Raw genomic sequence first — 21,630 nt, 5'->3', positions numbered from 1 at the left:
TCTTAGTTTGTGAGTCAGCAACTCAGCTTGTAGCGATCTTTCAAATCAAAACTGGTCCTGTGTGTCTTATACCACCTCTGAGACATGTTTTTATATGTAACTGTTAACTAACTGATAACTGCTTTCTTGTAACACATGATGCATCGTGCAAAACAAGGAGTTAATGGGCTGTACCAAATAGCCACATGAATACTGGGAACATGTCAGTGATGTGAATAACTCTAAATGAGGCGTATTTCTATGTTTTTTATTATCAAATTTTTCCCCTTTAATTCAGCCAAAGACAGAAGACAACACATGAAAACATTGCGTGTGGTATCCACAAGAATAGAAGAAGGATGAAAATTGTAGCAGGGAGATAAAAACACGAGGCTTAAGCAGAACATTAAAAAATATGACGCATATGCTTGGCTCACTCTGTATGTTTCCCATCTAAAACATGTGTTTTTAGGTCATCGATACAAAGAAAATCCCAACAGCTGCTTTGTGTTGCATGCAGCGTGAAACAAATCAGTATCTGAATAATCAGAAAACTGTCAAGCATTCTGAATTAATTTGAGTTTAAAAGGCAAACAGGTAGCATCACTAGCTGCAACCACACAGAGCCGATGTGCAGGAAATGTCTTTAAATGTGACTTGTTTATGCAGGGCAGCTTTAATACGTGAACACACCCGGAGTTATTTGATGTAATCTCTGACTAAAATTGTTCTCTCTGTGTTCTGTGTTCCAGCTACACCAGGAAAAACTTAACAAGAGCATCTGTTGGAGATGTGTGTGGTTTTGCATGCACCAAAATCTACTTTTTGGAGACAACAGCAACGACAGAAAAAAAAAATGGTGAAGTGATGATGTAACCAGGTAACTCAAACAGTTCAATGGGATATTAATGGCACAAAGTGCTGGCGGGAACACTCTGCGGTGGCGGTGACCCATTACAAAGCTGCCGTCCCTGCTGGAATATAAATGGCACCAGGAATTCCTCACATCTATTGAACCTTCCTTCAGCGCGGCTCGGGATCTCTCCGCACACCGTCTCAACTTTTCTTACATGCAGACAGGCACACTCTTGTTATCCTGCAGCTCTGAAATACAAACCACAGACACATCATCCCCTTTGTGATCTAACCAGTCAGGCTACCTGTAAATTTGTCTCTCACGCGCTCTCGCCATGACTGACAACAGGACTTAACCTGAAATAATTAGCAGAGCTATGACAAGCACGCTGCTTTGTGCGGACTGAGTGCAATTCTAATATGCCAACTATTTTTAGTGAGTGTGTGTGTGTATACTTTGTGCTCAGACGTTCCTGCATGTGTTGTCAGCACATGTAGAAATGTGTCTGAATGCATGCACATATTAACTACATTACACAATGAGTTATGTGGCCTTGTGCACTTTTACAGCTGAGTCACGTGCACTAGCATGTGTTCTAGTGGTTCATTTGCTGTCAGGACGTAGGTCTTATACTGGGATGAGTGGAGGGTGGTGAGATCATTGCAGCTTTTCACAGGTATTGATTTTCAGTACTTTTGGTATTAACATTTATACAGTACAGCAAAGACTGTCGTGTGTGCGCTGCATTAGTGGAGCCTAAGTTTGTAGGTAATTGTTATTTTATTGTACTCTAGCAGAGCTGTAAGTACGTCAGGTCAAACCAGAGCCTACTGCTATCTCAGTAGTGATCTGTGTGACTTTGCCTCTGTGTTGATCATTACGTCCACAAAGGAGGTTCTGTTTTCACCCCTGTCTGTTTGTTTCTAAGGAACATCACTCAGTTAAACTTGGAAGTACGGGACATGGGCCAAAAAGGGCCCATTATATTTTGAGAAGGATCCTTTGGGATCCTTTATTTTTGTTGTTGACATTTTCAGAATTTTCTCAGGGAATACTTCACGGATCTTAATGAAAAGAATCAGCCATATTTAGAGGACTGTTATCTAGAGCTGGTTTTATTTTTTAGGATTCCGGAAAATGTCCCAAAAGAACGCAGCAGGAGATCATCCTGGTCAGATGCATTACAACAACAGGAAAATGTCTGAAACATTTAGGTGAAGGGTGAGGCCAGCAGAGCATGCAGGACACGATGTACAAATTCTGCCAAGGAAATCATGTGTTGTTGTTTGCAGCACTTCCAAACTGGCATCGATTACCAAAAGCTCTTGAATCTCGTTGTCTTCCCAAGTTTATAACACCTTTTTTCATCCTACGACATTTGCATATTTTTTCTTTTTTAGTTTTGTGTTCATCTTGTGTTTAAAAAAGTCATCAACACACCCACTCCCACCGCAGTGAATTTTCCTGACATATTCCAGACATTTTACCAGGGGACTGGCAGGGAAGGTTTCGGGAAATGTCTAAAGCAACTGACTCTGACATTTGCATTTCACATTCAGCCCCTCCAGAAAGTCTGCACTCTGGAGCACGTCGAAAAGCAGCTTATTCACAGTGTGTGCAATTTGGCGTGGCTCCAAATCAAGGGTCTGCCAGGCCTTGGCGGAGGTAAGCGCTCTACTGAGTGCCTTTCTAGTTTGTTCAGCTTTTTCTGCACCAACAAGTCAGTGTATAAAGCATGTACCTCTTTCTAAGACTTTTCAGGCGTCTCAACATACATTAACCTTTAGAGGCAACTGTTTCAGTGTCATATCCAAACTGTCTGAACCGACCCCTAAAGGTGAGAATGACCTACTCACATGCAGGTTCAAGGCATGGTAGCCTATCAAGGATATCTGCTGCTATGGCAACATAACAGGAATGTGTGTGTGTATGTTTGTGTGTGTGTGTGTGTGTGTGCTGGTGGTCTCTTTTGATGATCAATCCGAAGAGTTTGGCATCAGCGTATGTTCCAGGTTCAAGGAGAGAGGGAAAAAGGTTGAGAAGAAAGAAAGAGAGAAGGGAGACGGGGAGGGGCAGAGGAGAGGTTGAGGGTCAGCTAAACAAAAGGCTCTTCGGCCTTGGTTCCCCGGGTCAAGGCTTTGAGGGCAGGAAGTAACACAACAATATCCGGCACTTCAGGTTAGGCCCTCCTAACCCCCACCAGAGGTCTACCTCTCTCTCTGTGTCCCACCTCCCCCTCCCCGTCCCACACACACGCACGCACACACACACAGGTCACCCAGTGTGCCTTGACAATGTATGTTGATCAAAGGCAAGCTCCTCTTGGGGGGAGGTAGTATAGGAGATTAGCCCCAGACAGAGTGCGAATGTGTGTGTGTGTGTGTGTGTGTGTTCTCATGTGCTGTAGGTCAGCAGGTCTTGAGTTATTTCTTCAAAGCCTGCCAGGCATTGACGTTTCTTCAGAGCAGTGCACAGCTCAAGTGGTTGATGCTGTTGTAAGCAGTAGATTGCCACATAAGTAATATTTGCCACTGATGAGTCATATATAAGAGAAAGTACCTAACGTTCAGGACAATAACGTCTTTTTGAATCACATTGTACACATATTACACACATGTTACTTTACCCGTGTTAATTACTTATCGTTAATATTGCTCTTCATTGCTCTTTGGATGACTTGACAGCAGCAGAGATCATCACATCCTGACTTTTATCCCTTAGCATGGGTCAAATTCCAAAAACAACAACTCCAAAGACTACAATTCCCATGATGCAAATTGCAATGCTTTTCATAAAACCCTCTCTACCTGGCCAATGACCACATGCTTCAACCTCCATGGACCAAGTTTATTTCACAGATATTTGGTTCTAAATTTGTCTCCAGGCCTAGATAACCCTGGTGACCTCATGAGCCATTTTCAGACATGAAAATGGCTCATGAGGTAAAATCCAGAGAACTGGCTCCAGAGTTTGCCTTTCACACATGCACAACACAGGGGGAGGTTCCCAACAGCATCAAATCCTCCACATTATTCACCCGAGAGGTTAAGCTGCCGGGTGCAGCAGGCAGAGGCAGGAAGTGACCATTACCTGAAATGCATGGATCACGTGATTTTCTTGATAACACACAGACTTTCTCTTCAGCTCTTATCATCATAAACTCTCTTGACATCTTTGTGTATGTCACAGGTTTTTCGCAAGGAGATATTTATTTTCTTTCAGTTTCTTAAACCCCCCCTCCCCAGCAGGGAATCCCCTACTGTGTTCACACATGGATTTCACCTGATTTTCTACGGACATTATACCAGGAGGCCAGGCGGAGAAATACAGCAGACACTGCAGAGCGTTTCACTCGGACATTTGAGTTCACACATACACCTCGAAAATGCAGAGGGACTGCAGAGTTCCGTGCATGTCTGAAAGCAGCTATAATGACATCATGGAGGTTATCGTCTAAGATTTGACAAAGCTCCCTACAAGCCACAGAAGACATTGCACAATAATTTAAAGCAATTTTAAACTTCCCCTTTAGAGCAAATAACACAGATTTGGATTGCTTAAACATCTCGCAGGGTAATGCTTGGCACCACAGATCATGTAACAAACAAACAAGTGTTAACCAGTCAGACCAAACGAGCAATTTAATCATGGTGCCAGTTTCTTTAGTCACACATGGGGCAAATTAAATTCCTTTCTGTCTCTGTTTTTAGGGTTTAAAGGAAAACTACAGTATAATATGATCTCTATGAGTCATGATAACTTCAACCACCTCCACTTTAGAAACGCTATGTTAGAATATAAACTCGGTTGAAATTTATTTATTTACATATATCTTCTTTCAGGACATTTTAAACCTTTTTTTTTTTAGCAATGACCACCTGCCAATCGGTTTATTTTATGCATATCCTGTAAATAAAGATGGACGATATGATGGCTGCTAAGCCAAAGCGTCTGGATCCTCACCTGGTGGCTGACAGCGGTTTAGGTCCTAAATCCGGCCTCCTCCATGTTAGTGAATGGTTCGTAGGGGTGTCGGGATTAACCGGTTTTACGATAACCGCGGTTTGATAACGTCACGATGTCATAACCGTGAGAATTGTAGAAACTACGATATCTAACTATGGTGTCCTGCCTCTCGCGAGTCACGTCATTAGTGTGCGCGCCGCGCGGTGAAATCTCTCGCGAGTCACGTTATGAGTGCGCGAGGCACTGAAACGTTAGTTGAGAAGAGGAAACTGATTTAACGGCTTCATTTCCACCAGAGCTGGAGGAGAAACACTGTTTACTTTCGGTTTCTGACCAGCGGTGTGTGTGTGTGTGTGTGTGTGTGTGTGTGTGTGTCAGCCGCTCCTGACACACACACCCCCTCTCTCTCTTCCTGTTAACCATTATAAATGTAGCCGAGAGATTAGTTCACTGTACTGAAAAGTAAAAGTATAACGAGGACATGAAGACTGAGGCTTGAACCAGGACACGTTTAGTTTTTCAAAACTAGTCAAACGTCACTCCCATAACAGAACCACTTCCGTTACCGACCCTTCAAAATAAAACTCCCACACACTTTATGACAGGAAACACAAATGTAGTGGCCAACCTTCCACAATAAGGCAACTAAATAAAACAACTTACAAATATTAATTTTAATTAGATAAACGTGACACTAACTGGATAGATATTTTAGTTCATAAGCTTATTTATTAGTTATTTGCTATAATTCTTGCTTAAAGGTCCAGTGTATAAGATTTAGGTGAAAGGCAACTATTGGCAGAAATTAAGTGTAGAATAATTCTAATGATGTTTTCACTAGTTAGTTTCATCTAAATTGTATGAATTGTAGTTTTCTTTACCCCAGAAAAGGCCCTTTGTATTCAAATACTTTATATTTACATCGAGGGGACCCTCTATACGGAGGCCGCCATGTTTTTAAATTAGTCCAGACTGGATAAAATAAACACCTTTTGAGTTTTTATGACAATTACAGGCTACTACAGTTTCTTTTTCATGTTTGGAAGGGGAGGGTGAGGATTGTTCAGCTGCAACATGCAATTTCAACACTAGATTCACCAAATTTTACACACTGTACCTTTAATGCTATAAAAATAAAGTGAAACACATGATTATCAACCAGGACTGACTCACGATTGGTCAGGGGCATGTATCGGTGGGACCTCACCACTGCAGCTCCATCCTCTGGAAGTAATTTCAAAGACTCTGCCACCAAATATTCAAGCTGTCAGCATTCATATCCAAGATGTTTTGGCTTCATTTCTGGATAGTGGGAGAAAGTAAAAATGAAAAAAAAAAAATGCACCACCCATCTTTATATTAAAGGTTAATTTACAGAAAAATGGAAATTCACTCATTATCTACTCACCACTATGCAGATGGAGGGGTGGGTGAAGTGTTTGAGTCCACAAAACACTTTTGGACAATTTACAAACAATTTAAGGGTCACTTTCTTCAGAATTTCCATTTGAGAAATGACTGTCACAGCAGCATGACTAGGCTGTCTGATAAAGGCATATGGAAGGCCCCTTGAAATGCAGCCAACACATGCTGTTTTTTTTCATCCCCCAGCAATGAAAGGCTCAGATGAGTGGATTCATTGCACTTTGGTGACAAACTGTTTTTCAAAGAGAGAAAATGAGACAAAAACATACAAATCAAGGGACCATATAAAACAGCGGGCATTAAAACGTTCTCGTCATGTCCAACTGCAGCTCTGTTGCTAGGTGACTGCGATAATGGTTGGACGAGCTTGTGACGCGAATCATGGAAATCTTCCTTAGACCAGACAGTCATATTTCGGGTTTGGTTTGGCCCACATTGTCACACTGCTACTGTAATCTGGCCCACAAACCGCATGAGATGAAAGCCAGAGCAATAATGCACATCAACCAAAGGTGCCAAAGGTCACCCAAATTTGTTCTTTGCTATTTGGGCCATATTCTCCATTCACCACATGGGCCTCTGTAGGTCCACACAGGGTACACATTGCCCAGAGCACTGCATGTTTGCCAAAAAGAGGCCCACATTTGTTTTAGGATATTTGGGTCACATTTGCTATTTTGCAAGTGGGCCAGAAGTGCTGAATCATTGTCTTAGGTGGCCCACATCTGCATGCTATCTGGGCTCGAAGGAGGGGGTCCCTGAATTGGGACACAGCTTATGGTTTTCTCTTGCTAATACTTTAATAGCCAATGATGTATTTTTGCTTTCAGTTTTGATGTATATATTCTTGGTTGTATGGACCTAGCTACTGTGTTGACGTGAATAAATAGCTAAGTAGTTGTGTTAGGCAGTTGAGTGAAGCCAAGATAATTTAAATTCATTTCAACATGTACAGTCAAAGCTCCTCGAGCTGAGCCGTAGCTGTTTTCAGTTGTATTTGTTGTTGTTTGCTCTGTTGTGTTGGTGACACTTGGTGAAATGCTCCAGAGCTCAGGTTGCTCGCACATATTTTTGCTCGGGTCAGGGCTGTTTTTGTTGTGGTTGTTGTTGTTGGCAGGGGCTACTTAAAACAAGTGCTAAGGAGTCTGGGCAGGTTTGACATCTACTTTGTTCACTTCATCATCTCAGATTTGAGCAGAAGTGACACTCCAGAGAATACCGCCTTACACGCTTCACTGGAGAGAGCGAGCCGACGCCAGGGAGAGGAAGGTGAGTTGAAGAAAGAGAAAAAACACACACACACAAAGTTGCAAGGGAGAGAAGGCTGACAAAGATGAGGGATGACTGTCTAGATCTGTGCCGTCAGAGAGGATTTATTGTGAACACATCTGGATCCAGAAAACTTGGAAAGGGGGTGACACAGAAAGGAAACACAAGGGCAACGCAGAGAGAGAAGAAACGTTCTAGAAGAAATTTCTCTCCCTCACTCACAGAGGGAACTGTGTGCTCTGCAGCAGAGAGATAACACAGAGGGAGAAAGAAAGAAGGCGAAGGAGACGAGGGGAGGCCGAGCAGGTGGACATGAGCCAACATGTCTATGGGGCAGAAACTGTGGCTCCGGAGAGGAGAGACGAGGAGAGGAGAGGAGGAATTTTAATGACCCAGAAACTAGCCCAGCAGGTCTGGAGGGGTTGAATGCCAAAGATACCTCCCTCTAAATCTCCTACTTCACATCGTAGAGAGACCCCTCTACCCTCAGTATTGTGTCCAACCCTGCTGCCAATAGGTTTTTTAACTTGTCATTGTCTCTGTGTGTAGCTCTTTGTATTTTAAATCCAAAGTCCTGTTTGGTTATGTTTTTACTCTAGTATAAAAGTGAATGTTTCCTTTAGGTGTCTGTTTACAAAGGGTCTACACAGTATGGCTTTCGTTTTCCCCCTCCAGCTGATATCCCAAGCCTCACTTTGACCCGTCAGGTCACCCTCCTGCACTGAAATCTGCTATTTTCCTTTCCCCGTCAGACTCTGTTTCGTTCACTCAGGTCTCAGGAATATCTCTCTCTCTCATTCTAATCAGTTTAGGAGCAGACGGCTGAATGTCCTACTGTAGCCTTACTGGCAGTGTTTCCACGGCTCAATGTGCTCATGTGACCTGTTTGTGTGCGTTGGCTGGGAGAGTACAAGGGTGGAGGGAATTTTTGGTTTTTCATTCTCATGCTTGCATCGGTCCTGAGTTTTGTTATTATATTTAAAGTTATTTATAGCCTACTTTAATAAAACACTGTCATTGTAACTGTTGTTAGGAATGTTTTATTGTTTTTAAAATGAATTAATCATATACTATACTATTTAGTATAATTTCTCCACTTGACGTAACTATAAAAAAATCTGCCTTGTCTCTACTGATTTTATTTTATTGTCTTTTCCAAGCATCTGTCTCCCACATTATCCTGCTCAGGTTATAGAAATAATATAAACTTGATATGAGATGCTGAGAATTTGATAATTACCTGAAGGAGGAGGCTATGCTCTTGTCTGTTTGTTTAGTTGTTGGCAGAATTACAAAAAAAATACACAACCGATTTCCATTAAATATTGTGGGGTGGGCACTGAGTCAAGAATGAATGCAATGAATATGGGATCTTGGATTTTTTTGAGAGTGTAAAATATCATTGCTAAAAAAAAAAAGTGCACATTGACTATGACACTGACACTATTATGCCTCTTGACCATGGTAACACCTCGATCAAGTGTTGCTGTTGTTGCCATGGTGACCTGGCACCCCTGGCGTGCAGGTTTTAGCCACAGAAACTTGAGGTCGTAGGGAACAGAGAGAAAAGAGGACATGGAGGATCTTTCTGTTCAGGAAGTGGCAACGGTTTGCTTTGCTTGCATCTCTAAAAATGGTATAAATGTTGGCATTGGACAAGATGTAATAATCTGTTCAGTTGTGTAATTATACGAAGTGAAAATGCAATTACTGTGTGGACACATCCAGTCAATTATATTCATATTGTATCTAATGCAGTTTGAAAAGAGGAAATCACACATGATTTTCCTCATAATCTTAATATTGAACAGGAATTATTGTTGTTGATGAATAAAACTTCCAAACAGCCAAGAGCTATTGCACGGGAATAAAAAGCAAAACAAAACTAGCCTACTCTTTACCACAGGAAACTCCCTGAGCCAAACCTAATGCAGGTCAGTAACTAGTTATATATCTTTCATTTTTTTCTTTTTATCTCCCAAGCTTCTTTTTCCAGCTCGTTATTTTCCAGTTATTGTTATCAATTTGGGGTGTTGGAACTGTGGATGGGGACGTACAGTGGTTTCGCTCTCATTTAAAGATCATATTCAAAGATATAAAGAGTATATTTTTACAGAGGTGGACCAGAGGGTTTCAGTATCAATCGTTTGGTCCATCTGTCCATCCCTTCATCTGCCCAAAACTTTGCTCCAGAGCAGGATATCTCAAAGACCAGAGGCCAGATTGCCATGAAATACATATGTGGTCCCCACAGATCAATGATTTGCTGACCCACTGACCTCACATCTGTCTTGATCAATATTAAAACAATGCAAGTACAAGCATCACGCCACACTTGGACTCTTTACAGGATTCGTCATTTATAGTCATTTATATGGATCAGATTATCCCACCATGAAAGGCAAATATATTGATTGTTAAATCTGGACTTTCATACAACTGCAGGGTCCTGTAAACCTTTAATTGGATTCTGAAACCAGGATATAACAGAACTGCACTGCAGTATTGTCTTGCTTTGTTGACCTGTGTACACAGCAACGTATTCTCACAAAATCAAAAAATGATCTCAAAAAAACATTTGTCCTCTTCTTTCTGTATGAACTTCTGTGTGTTTTCGTCTCTTCTCCTACTGATCTGCGATACTCATTTCTTCTACTTATCCTGTCATATTATGTTTCCCTTTCCTCCTCCCTCGCTGACCATCCATCACTCCAAATGACAAGTACACAAAGACTTCAGAGGGATGGGGAGAGAAACAGGAGAAAAACAATGAGAAAGAGAGCTGGAGGGCTGTGGGCTATGGTATTAAGATTTCTGCTGTATCACTGACTGAGGGACCGTCGGTGGAGGATGATAGAAAGAATGACACTTCGCCGTTTCCTGCCTGGAAAAACCGTTTGGCACAAATGATTGCAGCCGCACACTCACTCTTGCACAGATACAGCAATGTTGACAGGAAAACAGCTTGTTGCCAGGACGGAGGTTTCATTTATTGCTTCCCCTTGGTCTCCGTTCATGCACCAGATTACACGCGAACACACACACTCACACACACACCAAACACATACGCACACACGCATAAGCTTTGATATACACATTAACAGATTAACCTACAGATGAAAAGTTTGATATAGTATGTATGTGTGTGTTTTTGCTGACTGTTTGGATGCTTGGGACACATGTCCATATCCGCCTCTGTGTTGTTTATGTGTGTGGGTTGTCGCACAACTGACTCACACCGATGCTGAACTTTATCCCCTGTACGTTCTCCACAGGAAGCGTGTGCACAGCGGTTGCCTTTGTGTTGCGACAGGGTTTGAAATGGAGTCAATCACCTCATTTCCTGGCAAAAGGGCAGAGTGGTGTGAGAGAGGGAGTAGAGGGAAGAGGGGAGAGGAGAGAGGAATAATTGAGAGGAGGAATAGAAAAAAAGCAGAGGACAAATAAGCTTTTTAATCACACAGAGTCCAGGAAGTGTATAGGCAGCAGGGCGGAGTAATGAACAAATAGTTGTCCTCCATTCGTAGTTCATGACCTTCTAAGTATAAACACACTCCCTGAAGTGTCCTTGAGCAATAAGAGTCTGCATCCTCACCCGCTCTGTAGAGGTGTTCTGATCTGTGAACTCCGAAGAAAAACAAGAGAGTGTCTCTCAATAGGGAGCCACCAGCAATCACGCTTATTTTTATTAATGATATCACTAAACTAATTCAATCGAGAAAATATGAAGACTTTAGCTCCACCTATTGGTCTGGTGCTGCCACACAACTGCTGCATGAGAGGGACAGAGTGACAAGACAATAAAAAGAAAATGTTGGGTGAGTCAGGTTCGGAAGAGTCAACACACACACACACACACACACACACACACACACACACACACACACACACACACACACACACACACACACAGCTCTGCATTCTGTAGTCTAAACATGTGGGTATGAGGCTGTTCAATCTTCCCAAAAATGATACACAGAACTAATATGGGCAAGTTTCTTACTGTTAGAATAATACAGTGTCACTGGACCACAGCTGCCTTTCACACTCTTTCTCTGTGTCAAACCCTCAAAACACTTTAATCAAAGGAAGAGATTCATATTTGGGGAAATTTGCTAATTGACTTTCTTGCCCAGGCGACCACACACCTCTCTGTTTTAAGAATCAGAATCAGAAACACAGTGGACAGTGCCTTAGAGGAGAAGATGCCCCTTTATATCTATAGACAAATTAAGCTGGAGCAAGGACATGATTAGATTAGCATAGTTCAACCAAAACAACACAATTTCAAGATTAAGAGCAAAAATGTATGATAATATTTGGAGCTATGTCTTATCAGCCAAGTGCAGCGTGTTCCCAATTTCATTGCTAGTTTGGCTGGTTCCCTGGTAAACACCAAGAAGTCATTGCACTGGCACGACAAATATTCCCACATATAACTCAACAAAATCACGACTGTTTGCTAAATGGTGGAGCGAGCTCCCCATTGACACCAGGACAGCAGAAAGTCTACATGTCTTCTGCCGCAGAGTAAAGACACATCTCTTCCAACTACACCTTGGTGAAGAAGATGATGTCTACAGATTTTCACAACAGATACACCATATAGATACACTTTGATAGTAGGAGTAAGACAGACCTTAATCCCCAGGCCATAGTGGAAAAAAGTCAGGAAATTAAATTAGATTAGATAAAGAAACAAAATTACATGTGAATAGGTTAATGATAAGAATATGTACAATGTGCAACAATGTTTGGAACATTGTTTTAAACAAATAAGACATATGTTAATTTATGTTTTTTTTCCTGGGCTTTTGTTTCTGGACAGCTGTCCACCCACCATCCATCCTCACATATACCCACCCAATGAAGAAACTAAAAACTGAACTATTTTTATTATTTGAACTATTCCTCTGCAAGGGAGTAAAATGAAAAAGCATAACACACATGCGCTGGAAAGAGAGACCCAAGCATTGACGCAGCTCAATGGAGCAAACCACGTAGGAAACTGTAACAGAAACCAGAGAGGGCTACATATGGAGGCGGACAGAAAAAGTAAAAGACTTGAGCAGAGAGAGGGGAGTAAACGTGCAGGAGGGGAGTCAAATGCAGACAGAGGTGGGAGCCGATGGTAATATGGAAAATGTGCTGCTTGCTACCGGCTCTGTGCAACGGTTATGTCATAGAGATCGTATGATTCACTCGAGGACTGCTGTCCCATCTGGAACACAGCTGCAAATGTGCTGGGTGTGTGTGTGTGTGTGTGTGTGTGTGTGTGAGTGTGTGTGAGCACACAGCAGTGTCTGCGCTGCCTACGTGTTGGAGATAAAGCCACCATGTGTAAAAACTTTTGAGCTTGAACGAGGGTTTATCTCATCCCACCCTCCCACACCCATCTTCTGGAGCAAGAAGCACACGTACGCTTGCTACATTTGATGAGTCGGCCCTCACCCCCTCTGAGTTCACCAGCACCGTGACTGTCATCCACAGAATTTCCAGGAAGGTCCCGGAGGACGACTCAGGAGGGTGCCAGGAAAGACATCCTGATCGATTTATGAGGATTTCACAAGAAGTATGAAGGACAGATTACTCTGTTCTCTGTCTTTATTGCCCTGTTTCCTTTGTACCATTGATAACTTTTACCATCATCTCCTACTACTAATACCTACATCTCTCTATAAAATAAGATGAAAGAATTATATAAATGTAGTCACATTAATAAATAACTAGGAATAATTACACTCCTACATGAATGTTTCCATTAAAAATAATTGTACTACTGGTGAAAGCTTTTTTGAAAGGACTCATTTTCTCTACTTTGACTGTATATACAGATTTCTATATTATTATTTCCTTACATTTATAAGTATTGCATGTTCACTTATTATTACTTTTCTGATGTCTATTTTTGACCATGTTCTTGCTGCTCTAACTCTGCATATTGTCGGACTAATAAAGGATTGTCTTATCTTATTTTATATAGAATACACTCATCATATACATTATATTATACAGTCAAAACTCCCTCTGAGCCCCAGTCCCCTTGATGCTCAGCCTGTCAGGCTCCATGCACAGTAGCCTATCTAGTTTTTAAACAATTAACAATAGTAATAGGTTTCCTTTTTTAAATAGAGGTAAATAAAGGCAGCATGTCCCAGGCACAGTGTCAGTATCACCAGCAGCTGGTAAACCACATTGAAGACATGGAAACATAGACACAGCTTTGTTCTTGTGTTAAATGGAGCTAGTTGGTGCCAGTATTATGAGTAAGATGAGGGAAGTTGAAAGATGAGACTATTATTTTAAGTTTATTTCGGTTTGAGAGCAGAGCTGAAGCTGAAACACCAGAAATCTATCAAGCCAAAAACGTATCCAAGTAAAAGTACACAGCCTCTGCTTGTGCTTACATTTGCTCTGCTTGTGCTCAAACTGTGTGCTTGCAGATATATTGTTGCTTGGAAAGATATTTTGTGCTCCAGTTTCAGCTCTTCAGCTCACAAAACAGAACCTTATTGAAATCAATAAGTCCTGCTCTCAATTTGAAAGACCACACTCTCCAATAACGATAGTAAAACAATGTTTTACTTTACTCTGAAAGTAGAAAAAAGCACGCACATCCACACTTGATGGGCACTAGGTGCTGGACAGAAGTGAGGAAAACCAGAAGACAAAAGATGTCAACACAGCAGTCGAGGCTCCCACAAACTGAAGAATGGCCTCCTACCCAGGGTGGAAATAAGAAGATTGTGGGAGTCTCACCTGGTGTGACGTCATCTCTTGTCTACTGTTATTTTCACTGTAACTGTATCTTACATACTTGAGCACTGAGCAAGATGTTAGATATTTCCTGTATTGTTTGTATTCTCAAACAATAACCAACGCTTGTGTTTGATTAGAGATAACTCTATCTCCGGTCATGACTTTGGATGGAGAACCACTCGCATTAGTATTCACTGTCGCTGCAGCAGCGTCCAGGGCTGTCTGCTTCCACACAGTGCCATAGAAACGTGCCATGTATGATCATGGCGTTCTTTAACGTAACCTGTAACACGAAATAATGTTGGATGAAACCATTCTTATTGGCTTTCAAAGAAACCACTGTACTCATCTAGTTTCTGTGACATGCTAACGATTGTGTCAGACACTGGACATATAAACAGTTTCAGCCTTTTCTCACACTTCTGCTCTTGCATTGTGGTTTGGGTCAGGGCTTAAGGAAAAACAGAAAATGCCAAGTATGCAGCCCCATGCATGCTTCTTCAGCATGTGGAATTATTGAAAACTAGACAGGTCTGCCCTTTCTAGTTACGGTTGCCAAGCCATTATTGGACGATTGCTGTTTGGGGAGGGGTTTAGTAATGAACAACCGTCAAAAATGTTCAAAAATCAAATTTTCTATCAAAAACAACACCATGGTGCTGTGGGTGTTCTTAATACACTTTCACACATGCTCATTCTGGAGCATGCTGTTATCATACAATATTGCCTGAACCCATCCTCACACATACACACACGCAGTCAGGATGAAACATGCCATTGTTATCCTGCTAATGCTCCTCAGTGCATGTCAGCAGGGCTGTCTGCTTTCTGGTGTCAGACCCGTCTATCCTTCACGCCAGCGGCTTATGACCTAGTGCCTAGCGTGCCTCTGTCTGCATGCATGCATGTATGTATATGCTGTAAATGTCTGTGTGTGTGTGTGTGTGTGTGTGTGTGTGTGTGTGTGTGTGTGTGTGTGTGTGTGTGTGTGTGTCTGGAGGCTCACGGACTGCCAGCTGTACTATCAACATGCAGGGAGAGCCTTGCCTCGCAGGACAGAAAAGACATAGAGGGGCTGTGACCCACCTCTTTCCACGCTAACGCTTCAATGTTAACACGGGCTGTGCATGCATGTCAGTGCATGTGTGTGGCAGTGGGAATAAGAGAGACCTGTGTGTGTGTGTGTGTGTAATGGAGAGGCAGAGGGACGGAGGGGCAGACAGGAGTCACGACTGCGGGGGGGAGGGCAGAGGTGACTTGGAGGGCTTTCACATTTCATTAGGATGGCGATTCACACACGTAAACACACACACACTAGCAATCACACACTTCCTGCCCGCCTGGTCCACTCCTCATTTAGCATCTGATTGACTAACACGTTTATTCCCCTCCTCCTACACACTCACATGCAAACACGCTTAGCACTCCTCACAGGAGACCTTGGCCTCACACACACGTATACACACACACACAATTTTAACACTCTCTCGTGCAAATATGTCAACACTCACAGGGAATTGGACATTAACTCTAATTCGCACATGCACCTTGAACATATGATCAAAGTGGCACGCACGCCAGCAACACCAGCAAACAAAGTAGGCTACTTCCATATTCACAGTCTTACATGCATACACAGAATATCATGCAAATAGGCTTTTTATTACCATGCCATCCATTCCCTCGGCACACAATGCCTCAGTGACACACACTCAAGGTGGTGTTTGACACGCAAAACTCAACAACACTTGCAAACCGTGCCTTCTGGTTGCTTGTTACAGGACCAGGATAGAGTAAGGCTGGGCAACATCAATAATTATCGCTGTATAATTTTCATAAATAGCAATAAAATAGGTTCAATTGACTATATATTGTTCATGCATTGTGTAAACACATTGAGGAGGTTAAACATATTATTGACCTACCTCAGATTTGTAAAATGTTTTGCAGTGTATCAAGTGTCTGTCATAAAGAAGAGTTTAAACTTTGCTGAGGAGCAAAACCCAGTTTTACAACTGTAAAGAAATAATAATGAGATTTTATGGGAACTGTATTGACAGAGGTACAGACAGACTGACGGACAGTAAGATGCACAACTGAGCAGTGAGGATCATCTCAGCAGCTGAGGGGGAAAAAACGAAATGTTGAAAAAGAAGAAGATGAAATGATTCTATTTGTTTTGGGCTTTTATCCATTACGTTTTAGAATGGTTTATTTTCATTAATCAAACAAAACGCTCGAAACCATTCAGTGATTATTTCAAAATGGCAATGATTCTATCTGGTGACAGAGTCTTTTACAATAACACAGCTGCACCACTGACTCATAACCAGTTTAAGATGTTACTAAATAAGGCAGGGTTGTTTTTATTATTATTTTTATATAAGTCTTAAATTTATTCAATAAATTCCAAACCAAAACAATCTCTTACAAAATCTTCCTTTTATTAGCTGCCCCCTAAAAATCATTTAAGCATGTTTATATTTGCGTATATTCACGTTTAAACTGAATGTTGTCTCGTTGTTTAATGTTGCAACCTCGTACAGCACTTTAGCTTTAATTCGCCTATTTCATTTTATTTATTATAAAATGTAGGCCAGTGATTCGAACTCTGCTCTAAATCCCTAAATAAAGTTGTGAAATCGGTAACGGAACAAGAAGAGGAGAAGTGTGAGCGACTGTGTTGTGAAGAAACTGTACATGGATGACCACAACATGAAACTCTGTATACGCTGATTTGATGGTAACACATATGTTTTGTCATTTTTCTACCGTCGTCACCGTGACTCCGCTGCTCATGAAGGCTGACATCCACATTTCTGATGTGTTGTTCCTGTAATGATGTGGTTTTGCACATTCATTGCAAAAATAAGAAACAGGCCTTCACACCCTTCCCTCTCTTGCACTAAATGCCACACTATACTACAAACATAAACCGTGAGCTGTGTAGAATTCGTGTGGGCAGAAGTTTTATAAGAGAGGAACAGGATGTTTAATGATGGGGATATCGTAAAAGTTGACTGTGTGATATGAAAAGGTGTAATATGAAAAGGTCACTTGTATAGATAAGCCAACAAAGAACAAAAAGAGTTCTCTGTGCTCCTCCAAGACTAACGCCCCCTATCTCACAATGCTAAATGAAGTGAAATCAAATCCTCCAGCCCCTGATCCTCATCTGCTCCGAAATGTAATGGGTTCTACTTTGGATCATGCTCTACACCTCCACTAAATCTAATGTATTTCGACTGAGTAGATTTTTATTAACCTTGCCAACAAACAAATAAATATACACAAATGAAACTCTGAGAAAAACATACCTCCACCTATACATCCAACAGTCCCCTTATGAAACCACATTTAAATTCACGAGATGCACATTTTTATTTGCATCTGTGCCATATTGCACACGCTCATAAATATCAATCCCCTAAACCTGTCAGATTGCTTTCATCGAGATCCGTGAATTACTCGCTGAGAAATCAATGAAAATGTCAAAACACGCCCTTTCTCACAATGTCAAAGAGAATAAAGAAAAAATCCTGGATCCGCCCCTGATCAGCAACAAAATTGTGTGTGCTCTTCCCTGATCCACTCTGCATCATTCCTCTATGTTTCATGGTAATCCGTCCAATAATTTGTGCAAACAAACACATTTCCTAAAAAGACTGAAATGAAAATCAAGTTTCTGTGGCAAAAATCGAAATAATGTGATATCTAGTGGACGCAGATAACTGCAGCAGCTCTTCAGCTTTGATCCTGGTGTTTTATATGGAGTAGGTCCGACACGCAGGGTATCCATAAAGTGTATCGAAGAGAAAACCCCTGTTATTGCACACATGTCCTCCAAATGCACCATTTGATCGCTCCTGCTCCCCATATGGTGTGTTACACACACTCAAACACATCACACAAACACTCTGGGGATGTTCTGAGGAGCATGTGCTGGTGTATACACATGTGCAAGATGTGTGCGGCCACACAGCTGTGCAGCACACACACACACACACACACACACACACACACACACACACACACACACACACACACACACACACAACCAAACAATCCCACAGCTTCCACTCCTCCGTTAACACATAGTTCACCAAAATGTTTAGTCTTTGGATGTGTGCCACAGTGGCTTTCACAACATTTCTGTAAACCTCCCCTCTCGCCACCTGAATGGGCCTAAACTAACTGCTCCCTTTTTTCAGGGCTCTTCCAGAAGAGCGCCCAGTTAGACCAAAGGGACATTATCATCTGTGAACATCAAAGATGCAACTGTAATGTCACTAAACTGGACACACTCCAGACCTTTCTGGTATCTCGACATCTTGTCCAGAAACATCATACACAGCACATCTGACACCCAGCTTGAAAGAGCTTGACTCGACGCCAAGAACGCAAACTCGGCTCTCATATCGAGTGCATAAAGGCCGGCTAAACTCTTGGCTCTTCACACCCGACTCTCTCAGGATATCTTAGTCTCTTACAAATCTATAAAACATGCTGACACAATTAACCAAGCTCTCACTATTCATGTGGTATCACTGACACTGTGAAAAGCTGGCAGTGCTTAGATGACCAGGAAGGAATCTGCATCATTTATTGTGAATATGAGGCTCAGCACTGGATCTGATTACGAGGGCACCGTAACCACCGGGCGGGGAAGCGCTCATGTTGACCATAGCGAGGTCGCCTCCATGTCAGCCACTCCGACATATTTTGGCCAGGGCTCCTCACAGCTGCTTCCACAGCAGCGGATCGACAGCCAGACCCTCTCGTCAACCTCCTCTGGCACAACCGAAAGAATTTCTTAGGGGTGACAGATGAAATACACTTCTTTCCAAATGGAGCATTCCCAGCACATCCTAACAGCGTGTTTGCGCTTATGAGGTCTGAAACCCTTCCTGTCATCGGATACATCTCACCACCAGTTGCCCTCACAACTGTGTTTGTTAGCCAAGGCACAAATGTCTCCAATTCAAGTTTCAAGTGCAAAGAGACAGTTTCTCTGGTCATTGTCACAGGTGACACTGTCATACTCACAATGACCAAATCTGCTCCTCATCTCAGTCATTAGTCAGCGGGAGACAGCGTGAGGCATCTCATCACTAATAAAATGTACTTCAAATCAAACCATGTGACAAGTTGGACCGACCCTTTATAAAAGAAATGAAGAAATGAAGGCTTCAATTGGTGGATCCTTCCCAGCAGAACCTTTCCCATTGTGCTTCAGTGACGTACAGATTTTCAAAGAGATAATGACGCCAGGAAGACCTGAGACGTCCGGTTGCTAGAGTATCATACTTCAACTGAACTGAACAGCTAATGGAACACATTCTAAAAAAGATATTCAAATTTTCTTGTCATGTTCAGCTGCGGCTTTGTTGCTAAGCGGTTGCAGTAACGGCGGGACAAGCCGATCACAGATATCCTCTGTAGACCAGTCCACCTCATATGACTTCAGCTTTCATGGTCTACACGGCCCAAGAAGACCGCCCCCTAGAGACTGTGTCCTCTGAAGGAGTTGGTCCATGATTGTGTTATTATTAATATTATTGTTATTCTTATCATCATCACCTAACTCTGCAGTTGACCTCAGATCTATGAAGCATTTTAGCATCTTTCAGCTCGTTGTTTTAACAAGGGCTATTAATCAAGTTCTAAAAAAAACAAAAACGTAACCTAAGCTAGGGTAAACAGGTCAGCTAGCTCTGTGTAACACACGCACATAGAACTGATATCTTTCTGCTAAATAGAAATCAGTCAATAGGAGAGAATTTTCTTTTTGGTCTGTTTAATCAAAAATGTCTAATGTTTACTGTGAGTCTGAACCTACACAGTTTCTATAAACATCTTCAAAGCAAGAATGTGTGTGTACAAATGTACGAATGAGTGTTTGTGAGGGCGAGAGGCGGGGGGGTGGATTCCTACTATTCTGTTTGTGCTGTGCCCAACACTCCCAGCATCTTTGTTTATAGCTCTCCTCTGCTCTTTTCACACAGAATTGATGAGAAAGACACACACATTGAACACACTGCACACACACACACACACACACACACACACATACACACACACACACAGCTCCTGAGCCCACTGCAGTGACCTTTCAGATGCAGAAGGAACAGCAGCTTCCCCCCACTGCCAAAATGTCAACATCTTCTGCTCTCTCTCTCTGCATCTGAGACAAGTCAAGTTGGCAGCAGGTTAGCCTTCATGTCTCTGCACATTGACTAAACACCCCAAAGAACGAGCACACGCACACGCACACGCACACGCACACACACACACACACACACACACACACACACACTATCTCCTGTGCACGGTGTAATTATTATGTGTTGAAGGATTTAAATTCACGCGTTATTCACACTGCAGCAGGTGACCCGGCCGTGGGGCGCTCTGTCTGTAACCACACATTAAAAACAGAGTAATACAATCTTATCTGTTTGCTCCAGTGAGAGCACACGGTGAAACCTGCTGTTTATTGGAGTGAAGGAATGAAACCACGTGAGCATTTGTTTTGGGACTGAGCTCTGCCTGAGGGGTCACCATAACTCTGCCAGGGGAAGCTGAGCCTGTGTCATCGCAATCAGGATAGTTATGAATCAGCGCCAGGGTCTGGCCGACCCGATTAACAATGTCTATCTGACCGCAGCTACACCTCAACACCCACAGTATGACTTGCACATCAGCGAATCATACGCACACTGCAAAAGATTAAAAAAAAGAATGACAAATCCTGGTTTCTTTTTCTAGATGAGTCTATATCAATCTGCTTCTAGTTTCCAGTGGAGTTTCACTGTCTAGGAAATAGGCTTTGAAAGGTAGCACTGCGTGGTGGCATGCACACGTTTTACTGCTTTAGCTCCAATAAATCTTGCACCAATGATGAGTGAAGGGAATGAAGAAAACAGATCAAAGTTAGTTTCGGTCTCCCGGGTCTACCGATCTTACGCTCTCTGTCTCTCTCTCTCTCACACTCACACGCACACAAACACAGTCATATGCTTGCATGAAGGTTCACTTGCAAGCACACACCCCTGAGGGTGAGGAAACTATTTATGGTGAAAGTGGGCAGAAAGTGTAAACACATGTCTGGCATCCTTTGAAAAGACAAACATTTCACTGGTTCTCTTCCCTTCATCTCTGTGAGTGATCCCCACCCCTCACCTCCACCCTCCACCTCTACCATATCACGTTCTCCTCCGTGCCTTTGAGCCGAAGGGGGAAATAAATCAAAGGACACGTAGGAGATAGGAGTGGAGAAGCGCACGCAACCATTCCAGCAAACGTCTGTTGGAGGCAGTTAGACATTATGGGCCTGGGCAGAGGGGCCGGGTGCGTGAGTGGGAGGTTGAACACAATCC

General features: G+C 42.4%; 1 protein-coding gene across 2 annotated transcripts in view; it reads right to left on the bottom strand.

Annotated features, from left to right (window-relative positions):
* tiparp (TCDD-inducible poly(ADP-ribose) polymerase) overlaps positions 1-6,103 on the bottom strand; it is a 30,773-nt gene extending 24,670 nt beyond the window's left edge. Inside the window, exon 1 of one of the 2 annotated variants that reach the window (XM_020095136.2) lies at positions 5,975-6,103. In XM_020095136.2, the coding sequence (XP_019950695.1) occupies positions 5,975-5,990 (16 nt within the window). In that variant the 5' untranslated portion in view covers positions 5,991-6,103. Of the gene's footprint in view, positions 1-4,798; positions 5,142-5,974 lie in introns of those variants that run through there. The other variant, XM_020095139.2, reaches the window with a different exon arrangement.
* Between the last annotated feature and the right edge of the window lie 15,527 nt (positions 6,104-21,630).

Source organism: Paralichthys olivaceus, chromosome 11, assembly GCF_024713975.1.
Source record: "Paralichthys olivaceus isolate ysfri-2021 chromosome 11, ASM2471397v2, whole genome shotgun sequence".
Taxonomy (NCBI): domain Eukaryota; kingdom Metazoa; phylum Chordata; class Actinopteri; order Pleuronectiformes; family Paralichthyidae; genus Paralichthys; species Paralichthys olivaceus.
This window is presented reverse-complemented; position numbering and strand designations above follow the sequence as displayed.